The 19,916-nt window shown below is 35.4% G+C and overlaps 1 protein-coding gene across 2 annotated transcripts in view; it reads right to left on the minus strand.

Annotated features, from left to right (window-relative positions):
- Positions 1-19,916, minus strand: part of VPS13C (vacuolar protein sorting 13 homolog C) — an 89,313-nt gene that overhangs the window by 32,715 nt on the left and 36,682 nt on the right. For both annotated transcript variants that reach the window (XM_080607977.1, XM_080607976.1), the window contains 22 exons: positions 19,601-19,768; positions 18,505-18,809; positions 18,062-18,209; positions 17,121-17,229; positions 16,584-16,714; positions 15,776-15,932; positions 14,912-14,991; positions 14,005-14,064; positions 12,671-12,836; positions 11,519-11,635; positions 10,855-10,958; positions 10,216-10,383; positions 9,471-9,775; positions 8,946-9,090; positions 7,645-7,801; positions 6,706-6,836; positions 5,541-5,710; positions 4,785-5,023; positions 3,056-3,285; positions 2,473-2,565; positions 1,110-1,475; positions 104-193 (listed from right to left, as the gene is read on the minus strand). In XM_080607977.1, coding sequence (XP_080464103.1) covers positions 104-193; positions 1,110-1,475; positions 2,473-2,565; positions 3,056-3,285; positions 4,785-5,023; positions 5,541-5,710; positions 6,706-6,836; positions 7,645-7,801; positions 8,946-9,090; positions 9,471-9,775; positions 10,216-10,383; positions 10,855-10,958; positions 11,519-11,635; positions 12,671-12,836; positions 14,005-14,064; positions 14,912-14,991; positions 15,776-15,932; positions 16,584-16,714; positions 17,121-17,229; positions 18,062-18,209; positions 18,505-18,809; positions 19,601-19,768 — 3,639 coding nt within the window. The remainder of the gene's footprint in view (positions 1-103; positions 194-1,109; positions 1,476-2,472; positions 2,566-3,055; positions 3,286-4,784; positions 5,024-5,540; positions 5,711-6,705; positions 6,837-7,644; positions 7,802-8,945; positions 9,091-9,470; positions 9,776-10,215; positions 10,384-10,854; positions 10,959-11,518; positions 11,636-12,670; positions 12,837-14,004; positions 14,065-14,911; positions 14,992-15,775; positions 15,933-16,583; positions 16,715-17,120; positions 17,230-18,061; positions 18,210-18,504; positions 18,810-19,600; positions 19,769-19,916) is intronic.

Below are 19,916 nucleotides of genomic sequence, written 5' to 3' on the forward strand. Positions count from 1 at the left end.
GCAACAGCATTTGAATGGTCACTGTTCTGTTACAAAAAAAATACTAAAATACAACTGTCTATTCAAACCAAGTATTTACAGAGTTTCCAGTACATTTACATACTTCCAGCTTTAAACGCCATTGCTTCTTTCCTCCTTCAATTCTTTCAATAAGAGGCTCCCATACTGCAAAAGTTTCATTGTAATAATGGACCTAACGAAAGAATCAAAATTAAGTATGACAAAGTTCCTAAGTTCCTTCCTGAAGTAATTAGTACAGTAAAAAAGCTGTTTAAATCTGTTTCACATTTCAGAAGTCTAGCATTCATTTTTAACAGCTTCTAAAATCAATACACACAAGTGAAATACATCATACATTCTTTCTTCAGTGACGTAATTTTTAAAGCATTACGTATCTGGCTTACTTATAAAGAAATAGGACCAAGCAGCCTAGTAATTTCATAGCTTTTTGTTTAACACATTTTGTTAATATAATATAGTCTCTATTCTCTCCTACAGTGTCCATGAGAGTGACTTTGACATCAGTAACTTCATTTTACTATGAAATAGCAATTGGCCTGAACAAAAACTCTTCAGTCTAGATCTGGCCCACTGGAACAATCCATTTAAATGCCACCCTAAATACTCTTTTCTTTCAGACACTGCAAATCTGAATAAAGAACTGTTGGCCAGGCGCAATTCTGGAAGCTCACTTTCAGCTGTTTTCCTCATCCCTCCTCCGTTTTGGGACCTCATTTTATATGATTAGGTATGCATCTTCCATACTGTATTATGACATGCACACCTAGCAATGCAAAGAAGGTTATTTGCATAACCAGTAAAGAACGGAGTTATTATTATACAGGAGTTAATTATTTCACAGTAGTAATTGCCATTAAAACCTCCTACTGAATTCATGTATATTAGTGCTGATCTATTTATGAAATTCCTATAATAAACATGTTATGCTTACTCAATACTTGCCTGACTACTGGATAATTCCTAAGACCATTACAATGTAAACCTATTGTTAACTCAGCTACTGGTAGAAACTACCAGAAAAGAAGTTACTTGAACATTATGATAAATGCAGTAACATTTTAAATTGTAAATAATTTGATTGTACAAACCTCCAGTGACATATCAGCAGAGACCTCCATCAGCGAGGACCAGTTCTTAAGCACACCTGAAAATACAGATTCTAGCAACAATAAAGGGATAGTGCGATGTCCCAGACCGCATTCCAAGGTGATCTGAACAGATTTCACTACGATGTCAAACTTCTCTTGTTTCACAGCACGCTCACAGTCCTTAAAAGTTTCTGTTGCTTCTGTAGCTACATCAACACCAAGAAACCAAGCATTGTACTGATCTAAAGGTTTCACTTGCCACAAATTTTCACAAACTTCAGTTGCTCCTCTAGAATCCTCTTCTGTTGGTTTTGGCTTTAGGGCAGCCATAATGGTCACCACAGTATTCAGAATTATTGGTGAGATCTTGAACAACAACAACAAAAAATCCTCTATTACTCAAAACATTTTAAAATTGATGAACATATAAAATACATGATAGATGAAAATGGCAAATAACTCTTAGGTTCTTGATACACGTACACAGCATTAAAAAAACAAGTTATCTAAGAAACAGAAACAGAACCTATTCATGGACCTCCTCTTATTTTCCTTTCCCACAACCTTTCCTAGTTCGTCCCTCACAATCCCACAGGGTCAAGAAGAATATTCTCAGATTGCTATTTCATTTTCACCGATACATGGTATTCCCACAACAGCAGCGAACAGACACCTTTTCCCTAGTATACTGTAAATCATCAACACTTAAAAATTAATTTTTAAGAATTTCAAGGTGTTCAAAAAAGCATATCAGAGTTACATACAATACCATTTCACTTAAAGGTACAGTACACCTGTCAAAAGCTTTAAGCACAGCATACTATTGTTTCCGATTTAAATTTCATTACTGGCTATTTTTTCAGATCAGAAATACAAAAGTATGAGGATTTTTATAGGAGAGTTAGCAAGTTATACTCAGAGATACCTTTACTATATATTTGCTTAATAATTTACCTACTAAGAACACTGTATTTCACATTGTGTATCACCACGGAAGTCACATTAAGTGCCTTAAGTTAACATGCACTTCTGTTCACATTCCTGTTCATAAACCTCTCTGAAGAGAAAGAGTGGCAGTGACAGGGAAAGGGTTGTTTCATAAAACTGGAAGAAACTAGTGGAAGGAGTCCTAGTATCCAATATTAAATTTGCCCTTTTTTGCCAAGAGATGGCCAAAACAATAAATATAATGATTTTTCCAACTCAGAGCAGCCTTGAAAAACAAAAATGCCTATTTCCAAAATTAAACTGATGGAAGAAACAGAAGTTTTAGATAGGGATACATGGATTAAAAAAACTAAGCTATAGCTCATTTTAGAAACAAAGCTCTTCTTCCCAAGACAGCTTTAATAATCTAACTTACCTTTATGACAAGTTCTTCAATTGTTACTACCACAGTTTGTAACCCCGAGACATGCCTCATATTTTCCATGACCAGAGAACATGGTCGTAACACCTGAGTGAAAAATACAATTTGATTAAGGTTACTCCTGGATTCTAGCCTTTTGAAATACTTGTATTTTTTAATTCCATTGGCAAAAGGCTGCTGACCCAATAAAACAACTGGTTTTCAAGTAACAGCATTCTTTCTACAATACTGTGCTTCATTCCAGCATCCAAAATTGCTGGAATTGCAGTAAACAAAGTTGCATAGATGTATTCTTAGTCTTCAAAATCCCTCATGCAATTTCTTCACTCAGAAACCTTTACTTCAACGTAGTGATCCACCACACAGGTTTTAAACAAAGATCTATGTGATGAAGTCTTGTGCATTCTGAAAAATGATTCACTTTTAAATGGCACTCTGCATAAACACAGCCCTTTCCTATCTTCATAATAATTACATGAGAACTGAGTTTTCTGAGTGCTATGGATATACCAACAAACAGACATGCCTGCCAGCAGTTGTCACTACTTTTTTCATTACGAAAATCAAGTTTTCATACCTTAGTAACACTCTTGTCTTGTTTTTCTCTGAGAAAGGCACAAGCCAACACTTTGAAGTCCTTCACTTGAGCGGTCATCCTCTGTGCAAGCTTTACCGAATTCATAGATAAGTCACATTGGAAAGAAACTTTTAAGGCAGGGGCATCAGCACTGGTCAAATTAGCAACAAACACAATTTCAGGATCCATGATCACAGCTTTTACACTCATATTTGGCCATACAGATGTTTCTGTGAAAATAAGTAAAACCACCCTTGAATATAACTGGCTCAACAGCATTATTATATATGTAATACCTCAACTATGCATAAAAATTGGTACATAGTTTTTGAAGGTATAAATTGAGTATCTCAGTATTTACAGTAATGCTGTAGTATTTCACTAAAAAGTAAAATCACAGTGTCCAGAAATCAGCAGCAAACTGGTCAGCAGTTTCGTTCTGAAGAAGCTCTCTCTCGATACTATATAAAAGCATTATTTGCTCAATGCTCTGCAATCAACCTAAGTAATGGCTCTATAAAGCCAAATTCACAACAGTTATCTTCTGGTTCAATACCTAAAGCAAATAAGCTCTTTAGAGGGAAGATTTTCTAATTGTACACTGCTAATTTCAGTTCAGTTTCTTGTCTGAATATCCACTCAGTCTCCAAACAGGATAGAATCACATGTATCTCAGTTCAAAGGAGGACTCTAACATACTAATGACGGATCAAGACACTTCAGTTCAAAATGATAAGGAGGTATAAGTGTGTGTAACCCTCATGCATGCTAGTACTCATTACATAGGTTTCCCGAGCCTAGCACTTGCTGGAAACATCAGAATATTGCACCCATGCAATTGAACAAAAGGCAAGTTGAGGCTTGGGGTGCTACAAGAGCAAAAGCAAAGAAAGCAAGGCATCATCGGTTGCAGCCAGCAACACATTTGTGTAGCCAACACATTTGAGCAGCCACTAAAAGTACCCTTTTTCTGGCGTGTGTATCATCCCTCCTTTATCATGGGACTTGGCACATCTCCATCAAGGGAAGAAGAGAGGAAGTGAACTGCTGACATAACTAGAGCAATTCATAAAACCTAGGGCTCACTCCCAACACTCTGCCAAGTTCCCAAAAGAGAGGGCTGTGGGGAACAGTCCAGACAACACAACCCACAGATGAGGTCTGACCACAAGTCAGTCGAGCCAGGCTATCACTTAAAACCAAACAAAACTCAACTCAAAAGTGGTCTTTTGTGCCCTTGTTTCATCATACCATACCTTCAGTCTTTAACCAAAAAGAGAAAAGTTGCCTTCATCAAAAACTTAGTTTTCCATATCTTTGAAACAATAACATACAGTTATTGTCCTTGAAATACCAACATACAGTTTCAAAATTCCTAGCTTGCAGATAGATAAGACACTCTTTGCCACTCACATCTGAGGAGCAAGTTGTTCTTTTTACTTTCTTAACTACTATTCACATGGTCTGTCTTGCTTCCTTTGCAGAAATAAGTAAGAGTAAATAAGATGAGTAAAAATACTATTTAGCGGGATGACTTTCAGTATTTAGTTCTGTTGTAGAGCACAACCTGGTTACTTAATACAGCAGTAACCTATGGACAATTTAAATTGTATTTGTTCTTCATAATGTATAAGTCTGATAGCAAGATAAGCACTTGAACACTTTTGGATGAGTTATTTCTAATATGAAGTCTGTAAAAAGAAAGGGGAAAGAAGGCAGTTTTACAGACCTGTTTCTGGTTTGGATTTCCCAGAAGCAACGTGCTTTAAATGGAGCTGTGTAGATTTTTCAGCTGAAGATGCCGGCATTGAGTTAACGAAGAAATCCGCTACCGTCAACAAAAACTCCATACTGGCACATATGTACAGCTTGTCAAGGATGGCAACAACTTGAGTTTCATTTTGATCCTGTTTGTATCTTATATCTATCATAGAACTGTCATTTGTGTCATATTTCTTGTCTATCATTCTGGAAAAGAAGTTTAGTGACAATTATTTCTAATAGCATAATACATTAATATAGAAAAAATAGGATACATAATATCATTTGTCATTTATAAAAGAATTACTAAATAAGCAATCAACATTTTCTGCAGAGAAATGAGAATATGGACATTTCTCTAACACAGGAATAATTTCTATTTTAACTGTGTCCTACAATTTAGGAATTACACGTGCAGCGTGTAATAATCAGTACCTAGAACTCTCTAACTGAGGCTGGTTGCACTCTACTCATCTCTTCACCACGGTTGACTGTAATACTCAAGCCTCCCAGGTATTTTTTGTATTACCTCATAAACCAACATATAGTTTGAAGAAACCTGTTTAACATTATTAAAAATACATCACTAATTGCTCTAGTGCATAGCACAACTGACAGCCCTACTACATTCTATCAGTGCCATGTGAAGCAAAGTATAGATCTATGAAACAGTCTTCCTCATAAACTGCATGGACTTTTTCATTTCTGATGCACTCATACTTACCTTGCTGTCACATTCTGAATTCCTTCCCTGAGATCATCTAGTGTACATGCCTTAAGCTTAACATTTATATCCATTGAGCCATTGGAAAACATCTTGCCTGACGATGCCATGAGATGCAGTCGGAGCTCACCAAGGCGTAATCTGTCACTATGCAGCAAAAGCGGGGACTTCTACATAAAGCAGTAAAATTACTTAGTACAGAACAAAGTAGTAAGCACACTTCTCATGAGGCTAGTCACACAGATGTGCATTAAAATCTGCAAATGGAAGAAGCCTGTTGATGTCCTGAGTCCTTCAACCACACAAATTAGTCAAAGCAAGTAACTGAAGTACACATCATTTCTAGCAGTTGTTCAGAATGCATGACCGAACGATATTTCACTTGACTCTGAACCTCCCACCAGAGAATCCCTCCATTCCCATCACACTAACTCCATTTACAACCAGAACCTCAGCATTAAATAGAAAGGATATAAACAAGGCATTTAAATCACATCACATTAGTGCATTTCTTCCTGGTGATGCTCATGAACTTTTCAAAATACATCCACTGCAAATTCCTGTATTACAGTCACTTTAAACGCAAAGCTACCACCCATTCACTAGGTACCAAGGTGTAAAAAGTAAGAACCTTCATATCTAGACAAAGCCTATGAAATCATGATTATAAGGCAGCATTATACATTTCTCTTCTGTTTTCAGCACAGTTTGACTTTTTCACAGTGTTTGTTAATGGCTCACACTCAGGGCTATGTAAGAGGGAAGTATGGATCATGTACATACTGCAGCTGCTTACTAACGATACAGGCATCATGCACTGAACTAGTATCACGGAGACTAGCAATTCGTACTTCCAAATTTTCGTTTTTTAGGTTGGATAACTGGAATTAAGTCTTGAATGACCAAAAGAGATGGTGGGTTGTTTTGATTGGTTATTTAATTATTTTTTTTTAAATGTGTGAGTTTTAGAAGTGCACTGACATTCTTCAAATTAAGGCCATTCTATGCTCAGAGTCTCCAGGTTGAAGGATAAATTGCCTAAGATCCATAAGGCAAGCATAACAAGGTCAAGACAACAAATGAAATATTTTATTTTACTATCTTGAGTTCTGTCCATGTGCAAACTTCCCCACCCCAGCAGTATAATAAAAGCTTTGTCACAAACCTGATTCATATCTCTATTGTAGAGAATTACTGAAAGTGACTCAAAATTAAAGTCAAATTTAAGTGTTTCATAACGTTCTGCAGAAGACTCAACTGTAGAAAAACTTTTTTGTCCCAAAGCAAGAAGAGGGTCTGTTGATAAAAAGAAAATACTTTTACATTTCTTTAGAATACTAAGCTTGGGGACAGTTTTCTGGGTTTGAGTTCTGTTTTTTTAGTTAAGATCAAAGAGTCAGAGAAAGAGGAAAAGTTAGGATGACTACTCTGGACAACTCACAGTTATATACTCAATAGCACTTTGTTCTCTTCAATAGATGTTAAAATCACCATGCTTTGAGTGGTTTAAGTACTTTTTTTAAAGTTGTCATTAATTTACTGTGGCTGTTCCTCTTTTAGTCAACTACATAAAGTAGCAATACCAGAATTTGCATTACTCTTCCTTCTAGATTCTTTTCATAGTATAGCTTTCAACTATTGGTTGAAAAACTTTTTGACATTGAGAACATTATGCTTTGAACAAAAAAATTGGCAAACTTAACTATATTTCAGCTAGAAACACATACCGTTTACATTAATATGCTCTTTAAATATTAAAAAGATATTATCCTGGATTTTCATAATTGTTCATTAACATTCTGGGGAAGCTTTTTGGCTTGGGTTTTATCTTTTTTAAACCCGCAATTTCAGCTTCTGATACAGGCTGAAGAATACCACCCTATAAAATATTAACTGCAAGAAACAGCTATAAAATTTTTGACTATCAACAGCTTGCATCGCAATGTTTTTGGTATGTGCACACATTCTTATTTGTAATTTTTCATAAACTCATTCATAACCATTAAGAAAAACAATTTATTTACACTGAAGTATTTCAGAATAACATGTTGGAATTGCAAATAGTCCTCTCCATATATCTATATAGCTACAGAATTTAACATACCCTCAGAGAAATCAGATTCATTTGAAACTTTCCCTTTGTTAACCATCTGGGTACCTTCAACGCTTTGTTGCAGAGTATTTGGCTGGGAAGAAGCCCCTCCAAGATTCTCAAGTAAAATTTTCATGACAACAGTTAGATCATCTTCACTGAGTGCAATCTGTAAAGTGACAAACCCACAATCTATTCGTGGTGATGTTATCTCCTTCCAGTGCAGAACCCTATCTTTGTCAATAGTAAGCAAATGTTTAGAAGAAACAACATACTGATTCCACCATAAGCATGTCAGTCAGTCAAAATAATCCTGCTCAAAACATCCTAAACTTGAGTAGAAACAGGTGGACCACTTCTAAAATATGATTAGTTGCTTGTTATGAACAGGTGTTACAATAAGAACTGTGTTAAATATTTTCTGGTCTTTTAAAGGCTCTTTAGCTGCAGAAATACAATAATTGATAAACATAAATGCTTCTTAACAAATCAGTAATCCAGAAACAGACAGATAACATAAAAATCACTATTTCGTTGTATACACGGAAGCAACTGTCATTCAGTAAGTCTCTAAAGAGTTAATGAATCTCAATACATTTATAACATTGCAGGGTCATAAAAAATAAGCAATAAAAAAAGTGGCAAGATACAGTCACTTAGCCAAAAATACGTAATATGTTAGTTTCTCCATATCCATTTTTTTTTAAATGGTACTCCTTCAGTATTATATTCCTCTGTGCTTCACCGGTGCTACACCTGACTTCAAGGCAGACAGAGGAATGAAATTAGTCTGATATACAATTAATATGCCTTGCAGTCCATTTCTACCCACCTAAATCTTTACGGTCAACACAGGAAAAGAGAAAGTAAACTCCTTTGCCTGAGAAGTCATCAAGCATCATTTTGAACTACTGCCTCAGAGACCTACTCCTACCCTTTTAACTTCCACTAAGACTACTGAACACTCAAATAACTGATTATTATAAACAATTTGAAACATTAGTAATCTAGATACTAAATACTAACTCAACAGATAAACCTTACTGACTTTGCTATTAATTCAAATGATGGCTGCAGACAGACTCCCTTCTCCCCCATAAAAAACAGACTATTTCATTTGCATGCAACTACCAGAACTATTCATCATACAATACCAAAACTAGCACATCTATGAATGGGACTGTCAGGCTTAAGCGTTAACATTCTGTAAAGAATACAAATTGTAATGAGTCTACAAGTTTGGTAACTAGGCTTAATACTATTCCAAGAATAATTATAGCTTTCATTCTAGCTCTGATTTGCCATGATATTACCTGCATTGGTTTTAGGTCCCCTTTGATTCCAATTGTTGGGGCTTTATGATACCAAGTTGCTGCTAAATTTCTCTGGACCAGTAAAGTCAAACTCACAGGACACAGAATTTCAGAATCTGTTTGAGAATCTGTGAATAAAATGCACCTACAAAAGATGATATAAGCAATACAGGAAAGATATTAATAGCTGTAGAACCCAAATAATATAATGATCATCTAGCAGAATTATGGGTCTTTGATAATAATGTGTATATACATGCACGTAGGCCCAGGTTTGCACGTAAGTGCTTCAGTTACTCTCCTATCATTCTTTTTCTTTCCAAGAAGTTTTAAAAGATTATGAATAGATATCCCTACCTAAATGCATTCTTAAGCCTAGGGTGTTTTGTTTTGTTTTGATGGTGCTTGTTTTTTTGAACATTTCCGTTGGCCCTAATCTTTAAGTAATAGAGCAGCTGCATATGGAATATGGACCTGTTTTCTCAGCAAAATATTTCTCAGGGCAGAAGGCAACCCTAGGTATACCTTGATAATTTCAAATGAGTTAATTGTACATCCATGTTGTCAATGACTGGAGGAAGAGAAGATTCATCTGAAGACACCAGCTTAAATTCATTCTGAACTCTGATTAAGCCAAGATCAGCTATCAAAGCATTACAGGAAGTTGAAGATTCAGGAATAACTATAACTGGAGCTTTCAAGTTGATATCCATTAAGAGACGAAAACTCTTTTTAGCGAAGTCTTTCATGCTAGAAGCAGCCATTTCCGCCGCCTGGACTGTCACTGCATTCAGGGCTTCTTGGGCCGTTTGGAAGTTGTTTAGGAAGTTCTGTCGGAAAGAAGTCAAAAAGATGAGAACTGCAAGAGCAAATAAGCCTCAAAAAAAAGGTAAATTTGAAGCAAAACAAAATTAAGAGAAATAGTTTTTCTGTGTCAGAAATACAAAACGTTTGATTCAACCATGAAAGTTTCAAAAAAGAAAAAGGAATAAAAAACATATGGAAAGACACCATTTACTTCATTTTGAAGATACTAAAGCTATCGATTAGATTCCCTATTCGCTTTTTTTTATCCTTGCCCTTATTTGTTATTCCTCTATAAAACAGTGCAACTTTTAAGGGCGTTTCTTCATCAAAATACTTCTGCATGCTTGTAGATCAGCTCACCACAAGGCAGTGGTCAGACAGAGCTGAATAAACTTGTGTTTTGTTTTTTTTTTTTAAAAAAAAACTCCTACTGTCAAGAAGAGAAGTGAAACTAGTGTCTTACCAAGAGAGACATAAAGAACTTATGTAGGTAAATTATTTGGATGCAGCCCACTTTCAGAGACATTTTACCATCCACCCTTGACATATCAGCATAGGCTTCACCTGCAGTAGCATCTGGATAAAGCGACATTTGAAATCTAAATACTTCATCTCCCATTATGGAGACAGCCTAGAAGATGAAGTCCATATAGTTAAAATTCCCAGACAGTAATCTGTGATAAAATTATTGCTTAAGGTATCAGACAAGTAATATTTCCACAAACAAATCAACAGCAATTTACCAGCAGTACTTGGACACACATATGCTAGGCACAAAAAGAAATTAAGTTAGCTACTTCAGGGTATGTTTCATCTCATTTGATTATCCGTAGTTCGATTTATATTTAATCCACGCTACTCATCAGAATTAAAGCATCAATGAAAACACGACTGAAACATGATTAAAAAGAATTAAATAATGAATGGAAGCATGCTTTGCTTCCCTGAAATAAAGTAATGAAATTCTGCCTAATATTTGATGCATTACATCATACTTACTATAATGCATACATACATCAGACCAAATCAACTAGAGCACTTTCATTTAATAGCTTGAAAAAAGGGGTGCTTTAGTCTGTTTCTAATCTGTGCAACACATCACCTTTTTATGAATTGTTTTTGGATCAACATTTGTAATCACAATGTCCTCAAGTCTGGAGAATACTTTAATCTTTTTAGTTTTCACAGCTACAGATGCATCCATTCCTGATTTGAGATAAAAAAAAGAAGACAGCAACTTATTAAAAAGCATTTATTAACTAAATAGTTTATCTAAGAAAGAAGTATTATTACTGAATACAAATAAAATAAGAATAACTTAGAATTTAAATTTTCTGCTATGTAACAACTGATGCTAAGCCCAGTGCAGAAGTCCTGACCTTCCTACATACGAAAAATCCAAGCTCAATTGACTTTAAGACTACAGTTAAAAAAAATAATCCTGACACTACCTAAGATCAATCTAGCTCTTCAAAAACTTAAGCTTATGCTATATATCAAATTGTGTTTTCATTTCTTCTTATTTTACTGCACTTAGAAAGCAATTGCCTTCTTTTTTCAAAGAAAATATTTTCACATTTTCTTCCCTTGCAAGCATTTTGGATATTAAAACTGTTAACTGCAATGATATTATATAATTAAAGCATATTTAAGGAAGTGTTACAAGACACATATGTAGTGCACACATTAGTCTTTCAGAAGTGTGCAAAGGTAAATAATATTTCTGACAATTAATTAGTCGAATTAAATAAATAAATAAAACTTACCTTGTATTCTAATGTCTGCAATTCTACAAGTCTGATCACACACTGAAATGCTGAATGAATTTAGCTTTGCAGTGAGTTTTAACTCACAGATATCATCATGGGTTGCATTACCAGACACTGGATGGGAAAACCAAGTGATATGCAAGATCACCATCATAACTCAATTGTTCTAAACCACATACTACAGTATTTGTGTGTTGTATATATATGATTCAAAAAACATTTTGCAGTTATTCTCTAAAATTAATGCTAGTTAGATATGACATTAAAGCAACTTTTTTTTTTTTTTAATTAAAACATGGTTATTTTCTGGCACAAGAACAGTCATCAATGAACACAGGCAAACAACAATCAGGACAATATGTTCTTTTTTACCCTCAATATCTGTTTTTTAATGCAACAGCATACTGAATACAGTCTCAAACACTATCTCACATGCTAAATGTTCTTTTCTGCATGGAGTAGCACTGCCAATTTAGGTTTAATTAATGAGGAAAAACATTTCTGCAGCCAAACTGAAGGTGCTGCCAAAATTCAAATAAAACAACCAACCACTAGAAGCTTGATCCCAACATATTAGAAAACCTTGTGTCTCCCAAACAGTACAGAGTAATCAACTACAGAAGCCCTGACAAAACACCCTTCAGGAGTCTACATATAAAAATTTATACTACTTCAAGGTTACAGATACCAATTTTTAAAATAACCAGAAGACTGAGGGAGATCCTTGAGTTCAGAACTTAACTTAGCTTCCCCATGGCTCAGGAACACCTATTTTTATCAGTGTCAGCACTCTTAAAGCCTGCAGACTGGAGAACAACAAAGTCATAACACTGATGTTTTGGGAAGGCCTTGGTACTGTTTACTGCAACATTATTTGTTCCACTTCAGTCTACTATTTAGTAAAATTACATATGGTGTAAGGAGGATTTGTAGAATTAAGCAAGGACATCTGGCCTCTTCAAATACTAACATTATACGGAGCAATGTTTTGGGCTTTTTTAAATAAGATCATTTTCTCTCCACATACAATTGTGCATATCTTGTTTTTCACCGAACAGGCTGCAGTGCTGTCACTTGAAATGGTATCCTTCGAAAACAAAGGTTATATGCTGCCATGCAACAAAAGCATGGACTTCATAATGACATTACCTGGTCTGAGAGCACTTCCTTTTTCTTGTTCTTCTATTCGGGGCTTATGGTCTGATGCTTTCTCAGTACTGGGAGGAGCACTTGATGGAACACTGAATGTGAGAAAACTCATGATGGAAAGTAAAGCCTCTGTGTGAAGTACTAGATCCAAACTTGAAAAGATGACCTAAAATAAGGGCAAGGAAACACGGTAATGTTGTCATTTAATATATAGTACCAAGTGATTGCATATGAACACAGAGATATCGTCACAATTCAAAGTCTTGCTCTTTCACATGCATATCCCCTTTTCTACCTTCTTCAGCTTAACAACATATAGAAACTTCGGAGTAGATGAAGGAGCCATGGAAGAGAACACTACAACAGCTACAGAAGTACCGTGCATGTCTCAAAATTGCTATTTAATGTAGATGTGCTTTTTCAGTAAGCTCTTAGTTCTGTTGCATTTCATTGCAGACTACAGACCTCTTTGGATCACATCTTCAGAACCACACAGAAATATTTTAGTAGGTATGATTAAGAAAAAAAAAAAGAAGAAAAAACCCACCCACAAAAACACAAGATTCAAAATTTGCAATCAGAACAGAAAGTACATGAACAGCAACTACTCTGGCCAGTACTACTTACTGAGAAGTACCATCAGCTAGTCATCTTTTTGTAGCTGAAAGCAACTCTCTGAAAATGCTAGTTTTACTGATATGTTAAAGGATGTCAGCATTTTTGACTCTCAGTAAAGTAGATCAGTGATGTCAAATTCTCCATAGGGCTATCAAGAAGCAAGCTCAACCTACCATGACTGCTTTAAAGGAAAACATTTTTAAAAGCAACAATTACCAAGGCCTGCTTACTTTAGAAGTCACAAGTTATGGAAAACTACACGTAGACAGTTGCTTTCAGGAAAAGTAAAAAGCATTGAATATGTCACATGCTCATAAGATGTTTCACCTCATCTCAATTTCACTGTCAGGAACTTTCAAGCTCTGCAATGCACGGCTTGCATTTTACATGCTGCCGAGTTTATCATTTGGGGCAAGGAACACACACACACCCCCCATATGCTACAGTTAAAAAATAATGTCCTTACATACTTTAACTAGCTAAAAATCTACAGCTTCTATTAGAAAAATAATTAACTAATCAGTGCTAAATACTACTACTTTTTCTTTTTTAAATAATTTTTTTTCCTCCATTTCTCTTTGAAGTAATGAAATATAAAGTAGTATGTTTTAATGATCAGAATAACAGGGCTTGTTCTCTTCAGTAAGTAATTAACAGGTTCATACAGATGTTACCACTTGAGAAGCTTAAAGTTATGAAATGCATCCTCTACTTACATTAATGCTCTGTTTGGTGCTTCTGTAAGTAGTAACAAAATTAGGTCCGTCTGCATCAGCCTGAGGGAGGAAAAAAAAAGCCTAAGCATACAGTCAATTTCTATTCAATTAATAGAATGAATTGAATTATTTCTCTACACACACAAGAATTACTACCACTGTAAAAGAAAACAGAGGAAAGCAATGAACCCTTAGGAAAAGAGTTCTCTCTTTTTAAAATACACTATTCAGGCAAAAGAATAGGTACTCACAATGCTCCAAGCAACATTTTATTGCATCTACTTTGCATAAGTTCAACTGCTTAGGTACAATATCTTCTCTTATGTACAATCAATTTAAACTGGATCAATCCATGCTTAGTACTCTGTCAGAACCAATTAAGTTGTTTTTCTCTACTCTTAACATTAATGACAAAATTTTAATAACAATATCCCACTGGTCCTGAGACCTATGAGATGCCCAAGCCTTTACATCCTTTCTGAAAGGCTTTTTTTTTTTCTTTAAATAAATCTCAAGAGCCATCTACCAACTTATTACTCCTCAAATGTTTTTAACCCCTATAAAGGCCTCACTTGAATAGGCAAAGACTATCTCACCTATTAAGTTTCACAAAGGTACTACTCCGTATTCTTTACAGAGAAGAATGCACACATTTAGCTTACACAGTGATTTCAGTAGGTAGGTTGACTTACGAAGCAAGCACTATATGGATGCATCAGAGAGTAAAATGAGATGTAAGTTGAAAAACGGCTACTTGAGAGAAAGCCTCAGCCAGTTTTAGATGCAAGTCCTACAGGTTTTAAAACAAACAAGCAAAAAAAAAAAACCCACAAACCATCTCTCACAGGGTAAGTATGGAAGCCTTATTTTAGTCCACAAATAATCTTAGCTAAAAAGGTATTGAAACCTTAATGTATTCCATTTTCAGAAGATGTTCATCTGTCTTACTTGAAGAATTAATAATACAAAGAGGATCTCCATTTGAGTCTGCAAATCAAGAAATAATCTAGTTATTAATGGAAAGTATTTCCATTCACAAGTTTTCTTCCACCCATGGAATGCCCCTGTTCTAGTTCTCAATTATATACTACTCTTGCTGAAACTACGAAAGGAAACACCTCTTTTCATAGAGAAGCTGCAGATCAAGCATTACCCTGTGAAATGCTATATCCACGATTACTATTTTTTTAATTGTCAATTGAATCAATCCATTTAATTAAACTAGTCGAAATAAACTTAGCACGGTCCTGCAAGAAGATTCAGAACTGGAAAGTTAATTGCACTCCTACCCATAGTTTTACATTCCTGTCTTTATTTATATATTCTGTAACATACTTTTCTACTTTAAATACACAGCTATTTCTGTTATCACTTGAGTACCACTTTAAATTGTTACCTCACAAATAAAGGAAATATTCTGGATTTCCAATGCTGCCAGAAGTAGTAATAAAGCACAGATTAAGAAGTCTGAAGTTGTTACAACTTAGTAACTGTTCATCAAAACATGCTGAACAGAAAGAATACTTCACAGGAATGATTCTAAGTAGGCAACTAACTATTCAAGCTAACTCTAGCAACAGCAGTAGAACTTCTTATCACATGAAACACTTAAACGGAATCTGAACTATAGAGAGAAGGATCATTAAATTAACTTGGCACGTAATCTCCCTTTTCTGTTTTGTTTCGATTTTTTTTTTGTTTTGTACCATATCACCTTACCACAGAATTTGACAGTATGCACTATACTTATTATTTTACGTAGAATACTTACCAGTTATTTCAGTGCACCTCATAGCAATTTTTTTCAGATATGCTGCTGCGGTCAATTCATGATCTCTGATTTTAGTTTTAGTTCCAAGCTGTAGCACATTTAGAATATGTAATGGATACCTCTCCTTCTGAACCTGCTTCATCAAGGTTATTACTACCTTGAATACAGGAAAGGAATTGAGTTCACTATTTCAGTAAAACTGTTCAGAGAGCACAGAATGCAGTTATAAGCGGACATTCTCTCTTCAGCTAGACTTCAAAAGTGTTATTAGTCTAGACATTTTGCTTTTTTGTACAAACGAAATCTATAACACCAGTTTGTAAATATTTTTCCCCTTCTGTTCACACAGACATCTATCTTCAGAGAAAAGATATACTTGGATAATTTCCTATCCATAAATATCTTTGTTACTCAGCTGCTTGTGCATTTTCCCTGTATTTCACCTATAAACTCACCTTCAGTCTTGTATCCCTACAGGAAAAACATTAATTATACCTTACCTATTTTGCTACTAGAGCCATTTTGTTGCTTTAAGAACCATACGCCTCGTGTAAGGCTACATGAGAGCAGAACATCTAAAACAAAGTTTATACATACAAACTCACATAACACAGACAAATGAAAACAGCTAAATAAAGGTAGCATTCTGTATACCCTTCTAGACTGAAGAATCTAGGTTTTCAGTTATTTTAATTTCTTTTCATCAGTTATTACCCCCTTCTTTAAATAACTAATAATTACAGCCCACTTCTTCTGATAAACAGATTTGAATACTAGAACCAGTAACAAGTTTATTATAGATATGTACCTCTTTGATTTCAAAATTAAGCAGCATATTGATCGCATCTTCATTTAATGCTCCTTTCCTCTTTTCAGACAGCACTCCTGGAACACTCTTATCCTGTGTCAAAACAGATTTCTCCATTTCTTTGGTTTTACCTGCAGCATTCAATAAAGTGGTTAACTCCCCAATTTGCTAACATTCGTTTAGGTCAAGAAACAGATCCAATTCTTTTATTCATTTAAATGGCTTAAATTCACCTGAGTTAGCAACATTTCCACAAACAGAGCCTTTAACTTCAGAACAGGAAAAGAAAGTAGAAATATTCTGGCAACAAGGACACTGCCATCTCAATACCTTGTCACCTCCATTACTTTTTAGCTCCCACAACCACCAAACTCTGTCTTGCAATATTTTGAAGCATGAACACTATCCTTGCAAAATTAAGGAGATGAGTTTTTACTTGCACATCATACTCAGATCTAAGTCTGCTTTCCATATAACACATGATTTTCGTTGTTCTTGAATGCTAACTTAATATCTAAGACAAATTTTATCTCTCACCTTCCTCTTGCAGTACTGGTTTTGCATGAGCTTGTTTATCTTCTGCTTCACCAAGGTTTTCTGTCAGCACTTTGAGGAAGACATTCAAATCCTCTTGACCTACCGCAACCTACAAAATTGCAGATCAAAGTTCTCAGGTGGAAAAAAAAAAAAAAAAAAAAAAAAACCTGTTCTTTAAAGTTATAACTAGCTATCAAAGCAGACCATTATTGTCTGGCAAGATTAAAGGTGCTTAGCTACAGCTGTTTTGTCAGCAGTATCATCCTTTAAGTAAAGTAACAATGAAAATCTTCTGACTACTTACAGTTGAAGGACTATGAGGTTAAAGAAAGTTATGACTTCTTAAAGCTGTATCAATATATAACGCAGCCTTTAGAGTATCTATGTTTTCAATACTTTCCTATGAATGACATGCTACCTCATGGCATTTTATTTCCAGTTTTGCCAAGAGATAACTGGTATTTCTTCCCCAGTATGTTGCCACAATACACGACTATCGTGAGATCATTCAAGGGAGATTGAAAGTTACACAGCTGAGTTACTATGGCAAATATTAGCATAGATTTAAATTCTTCTCAAGAAGATACCATTTCTTTTAAAAGGCACTGAAATAGACTCGTTTAGTGAAGTAGACACAACAACATCTGATATAAGTTGGTCCTGCCTTATAGCAGGGAATATTCAAGACTCCTTGACATGCCTTTCAATTCTCTATTCTCTTAGCATAATAAATGGACACAGGGGGGCTGGATATTTTATATGACACTTTTAAACTTCACCATTTACAAAGGTAGGTTAAATCCAGTTGACATCCCTAAAAAACACTCCACAGCTACTAACAGCTTGCAGTTTGTTCCATTTTTGTGCCCAGAAATAACATAAAGCTTAGTCTTACGTTAAGCATCATGAGCTACTCACCACCTTCTTTTCACAAGACTTACATTCATTGTACCCAGATACCCTGTAATCTCCAATACTGGCAATTTGTGAAACCAATCTGCAGCTAGATTTCGATTCACAGACAGGCTCAAATTAATAGGGTGAAGTATCTGAATGTCCAGATGAGATAAACCTGTCTCCATAGTGGTTCTTAAAACAAAGGAGAAAAAAAAAGTGTTGGGGGATGTTAGAAGTTTATCATGTTACATTTTCAACTCAAGTATCTTTAAATATCAAGTTTAATCTCTCTTTAGACATACATAGCTTCCTGAGCAAAACAGAACCTTATTTTACTGCTCGTTTATTTGCCCCTAGGGTAACAGGTTCGCATTCTAGCACCAAATATTTGACTGTTATGAACCATGACTTCTAAACAAGTAGATTAATATCTAAGTATAATATTAACAATTAGCTAAGACATTACACATGGTACAATGCACTTTACCTAGATAGTTTCAGCTCTGTCAGCTGCACGTCCATTTTGTCAATGACTGGAGGGAACAAACCACCTTCTGGAGACACCAAGCTAAACTGGTTCTGAACCTTAATCAAGCCAAGGTCTATTACTATAGCATTGAGGGAAACTGAGGACTGAGGAATGACTATAACTGGAGCTTTTATGTGAATGTCCATAGCAAGTCGAAAGCTCCTTTGAGCCAGATCTTTTACGCTGGTAGCAGCCTTTTCTGCAGCTTGGACTGTAGCAGCACTCAGTGCCTCCTTAGCTGTCTGAAAGTTGTTCAAGAAGGTCTAGAAGAAAAAAGAGTTGAAGAGAAAGCAGAAACAGAGCTATAAACAGTTTTGTTTTTAATCTCAACTATTCTCTCATTTTACAACACCAGTCACAACCAACATCAACCACAAGTTATGCTGCCTCCTGTGTTAATTCTTCCCTGGGGCAAGACAACTGACTACTTTGTATCACGACCTCTGTTAGATGGTCAAAAATGTACTAACAAGTACAATCAAGCGATTTTTGAACCCATCTTCTTCTCCACCTTCATTAATGGCAACAGTCTTTTATCTCATTACCTTCTGGGGACCCACATTATTTTTAGAGCCCTTCTGTCACCAGTGAACGCTAATACTTATTAAAGCCAGTACTAAGTGGCAAAGAACCCACTAGTGCTTAGCCAAAGAAGCCAGTACTAGAATATTTGACAAAGGGATAAGTGATTTACAGTGGTTAATTTGCTGTCCTCATAGCATCAAACCTTGCAGAAAATTTTGTCTCTAGTTATAACTCAGATATGTTTGCACGAGCAACGAATTCAGTTTTTTGCTGAAGGTGGGTGTGAGAACATGAATATCTTAAAAGCACGGTGGGGAAGAGGGAGACTCAGAATGCACCCCCGGCAGAGTAGTAGTTTTTCAAATTCAAACCAGTTACAGTTTGTTTATCTGAGTTTATTAGTAGTACATAAGGAAAATTAAGCCTACCCTTTCTCTTTCACATACTTAAGTTAACCTTTATACCGAGATTGCAAACAGGGAGGAATAATTGAAGAATTCAGCACAAGTCACACAACGGCAAGACTTACCAGCAGAGACATGAGAAATTTGTGAAGGTATACTATTTGAATACAACCGACTCTCAAAGATACGGCACCATCAACTTTTGACATATCAGTATAGGCTTCTCCCTCAGTAGCGTATGGATATAAAGTCAGACTGAAACTGAAAACTTCATCTCCTACTATAGATACAGCCTAGAAACAAAGAAATAGTATCTTCCAGCCATCAGTAGCTTCTACGAAGGTATTTAATACAATATAAAACTAAATATATTGTCAGACTATCAGATATACTAATTAGATATGACCTTTTAGAAAACATCTGTTTAGACATCCATGCTTC

The sequence above is a fragment of the Anser brachyrhynchus genome (genome assembly GCF_964034855.1).
Source record: "Anser brachyrhynchus genome assembly, chromosome: 11".
In the NCBI taxonomy this organism is placed as follows: domain Eukaryota; kingdom Metazoa; phylum Chordata; class Aves; order Anseriformes; family Anatidae; genus Anser; species Anser brachyrhynchus.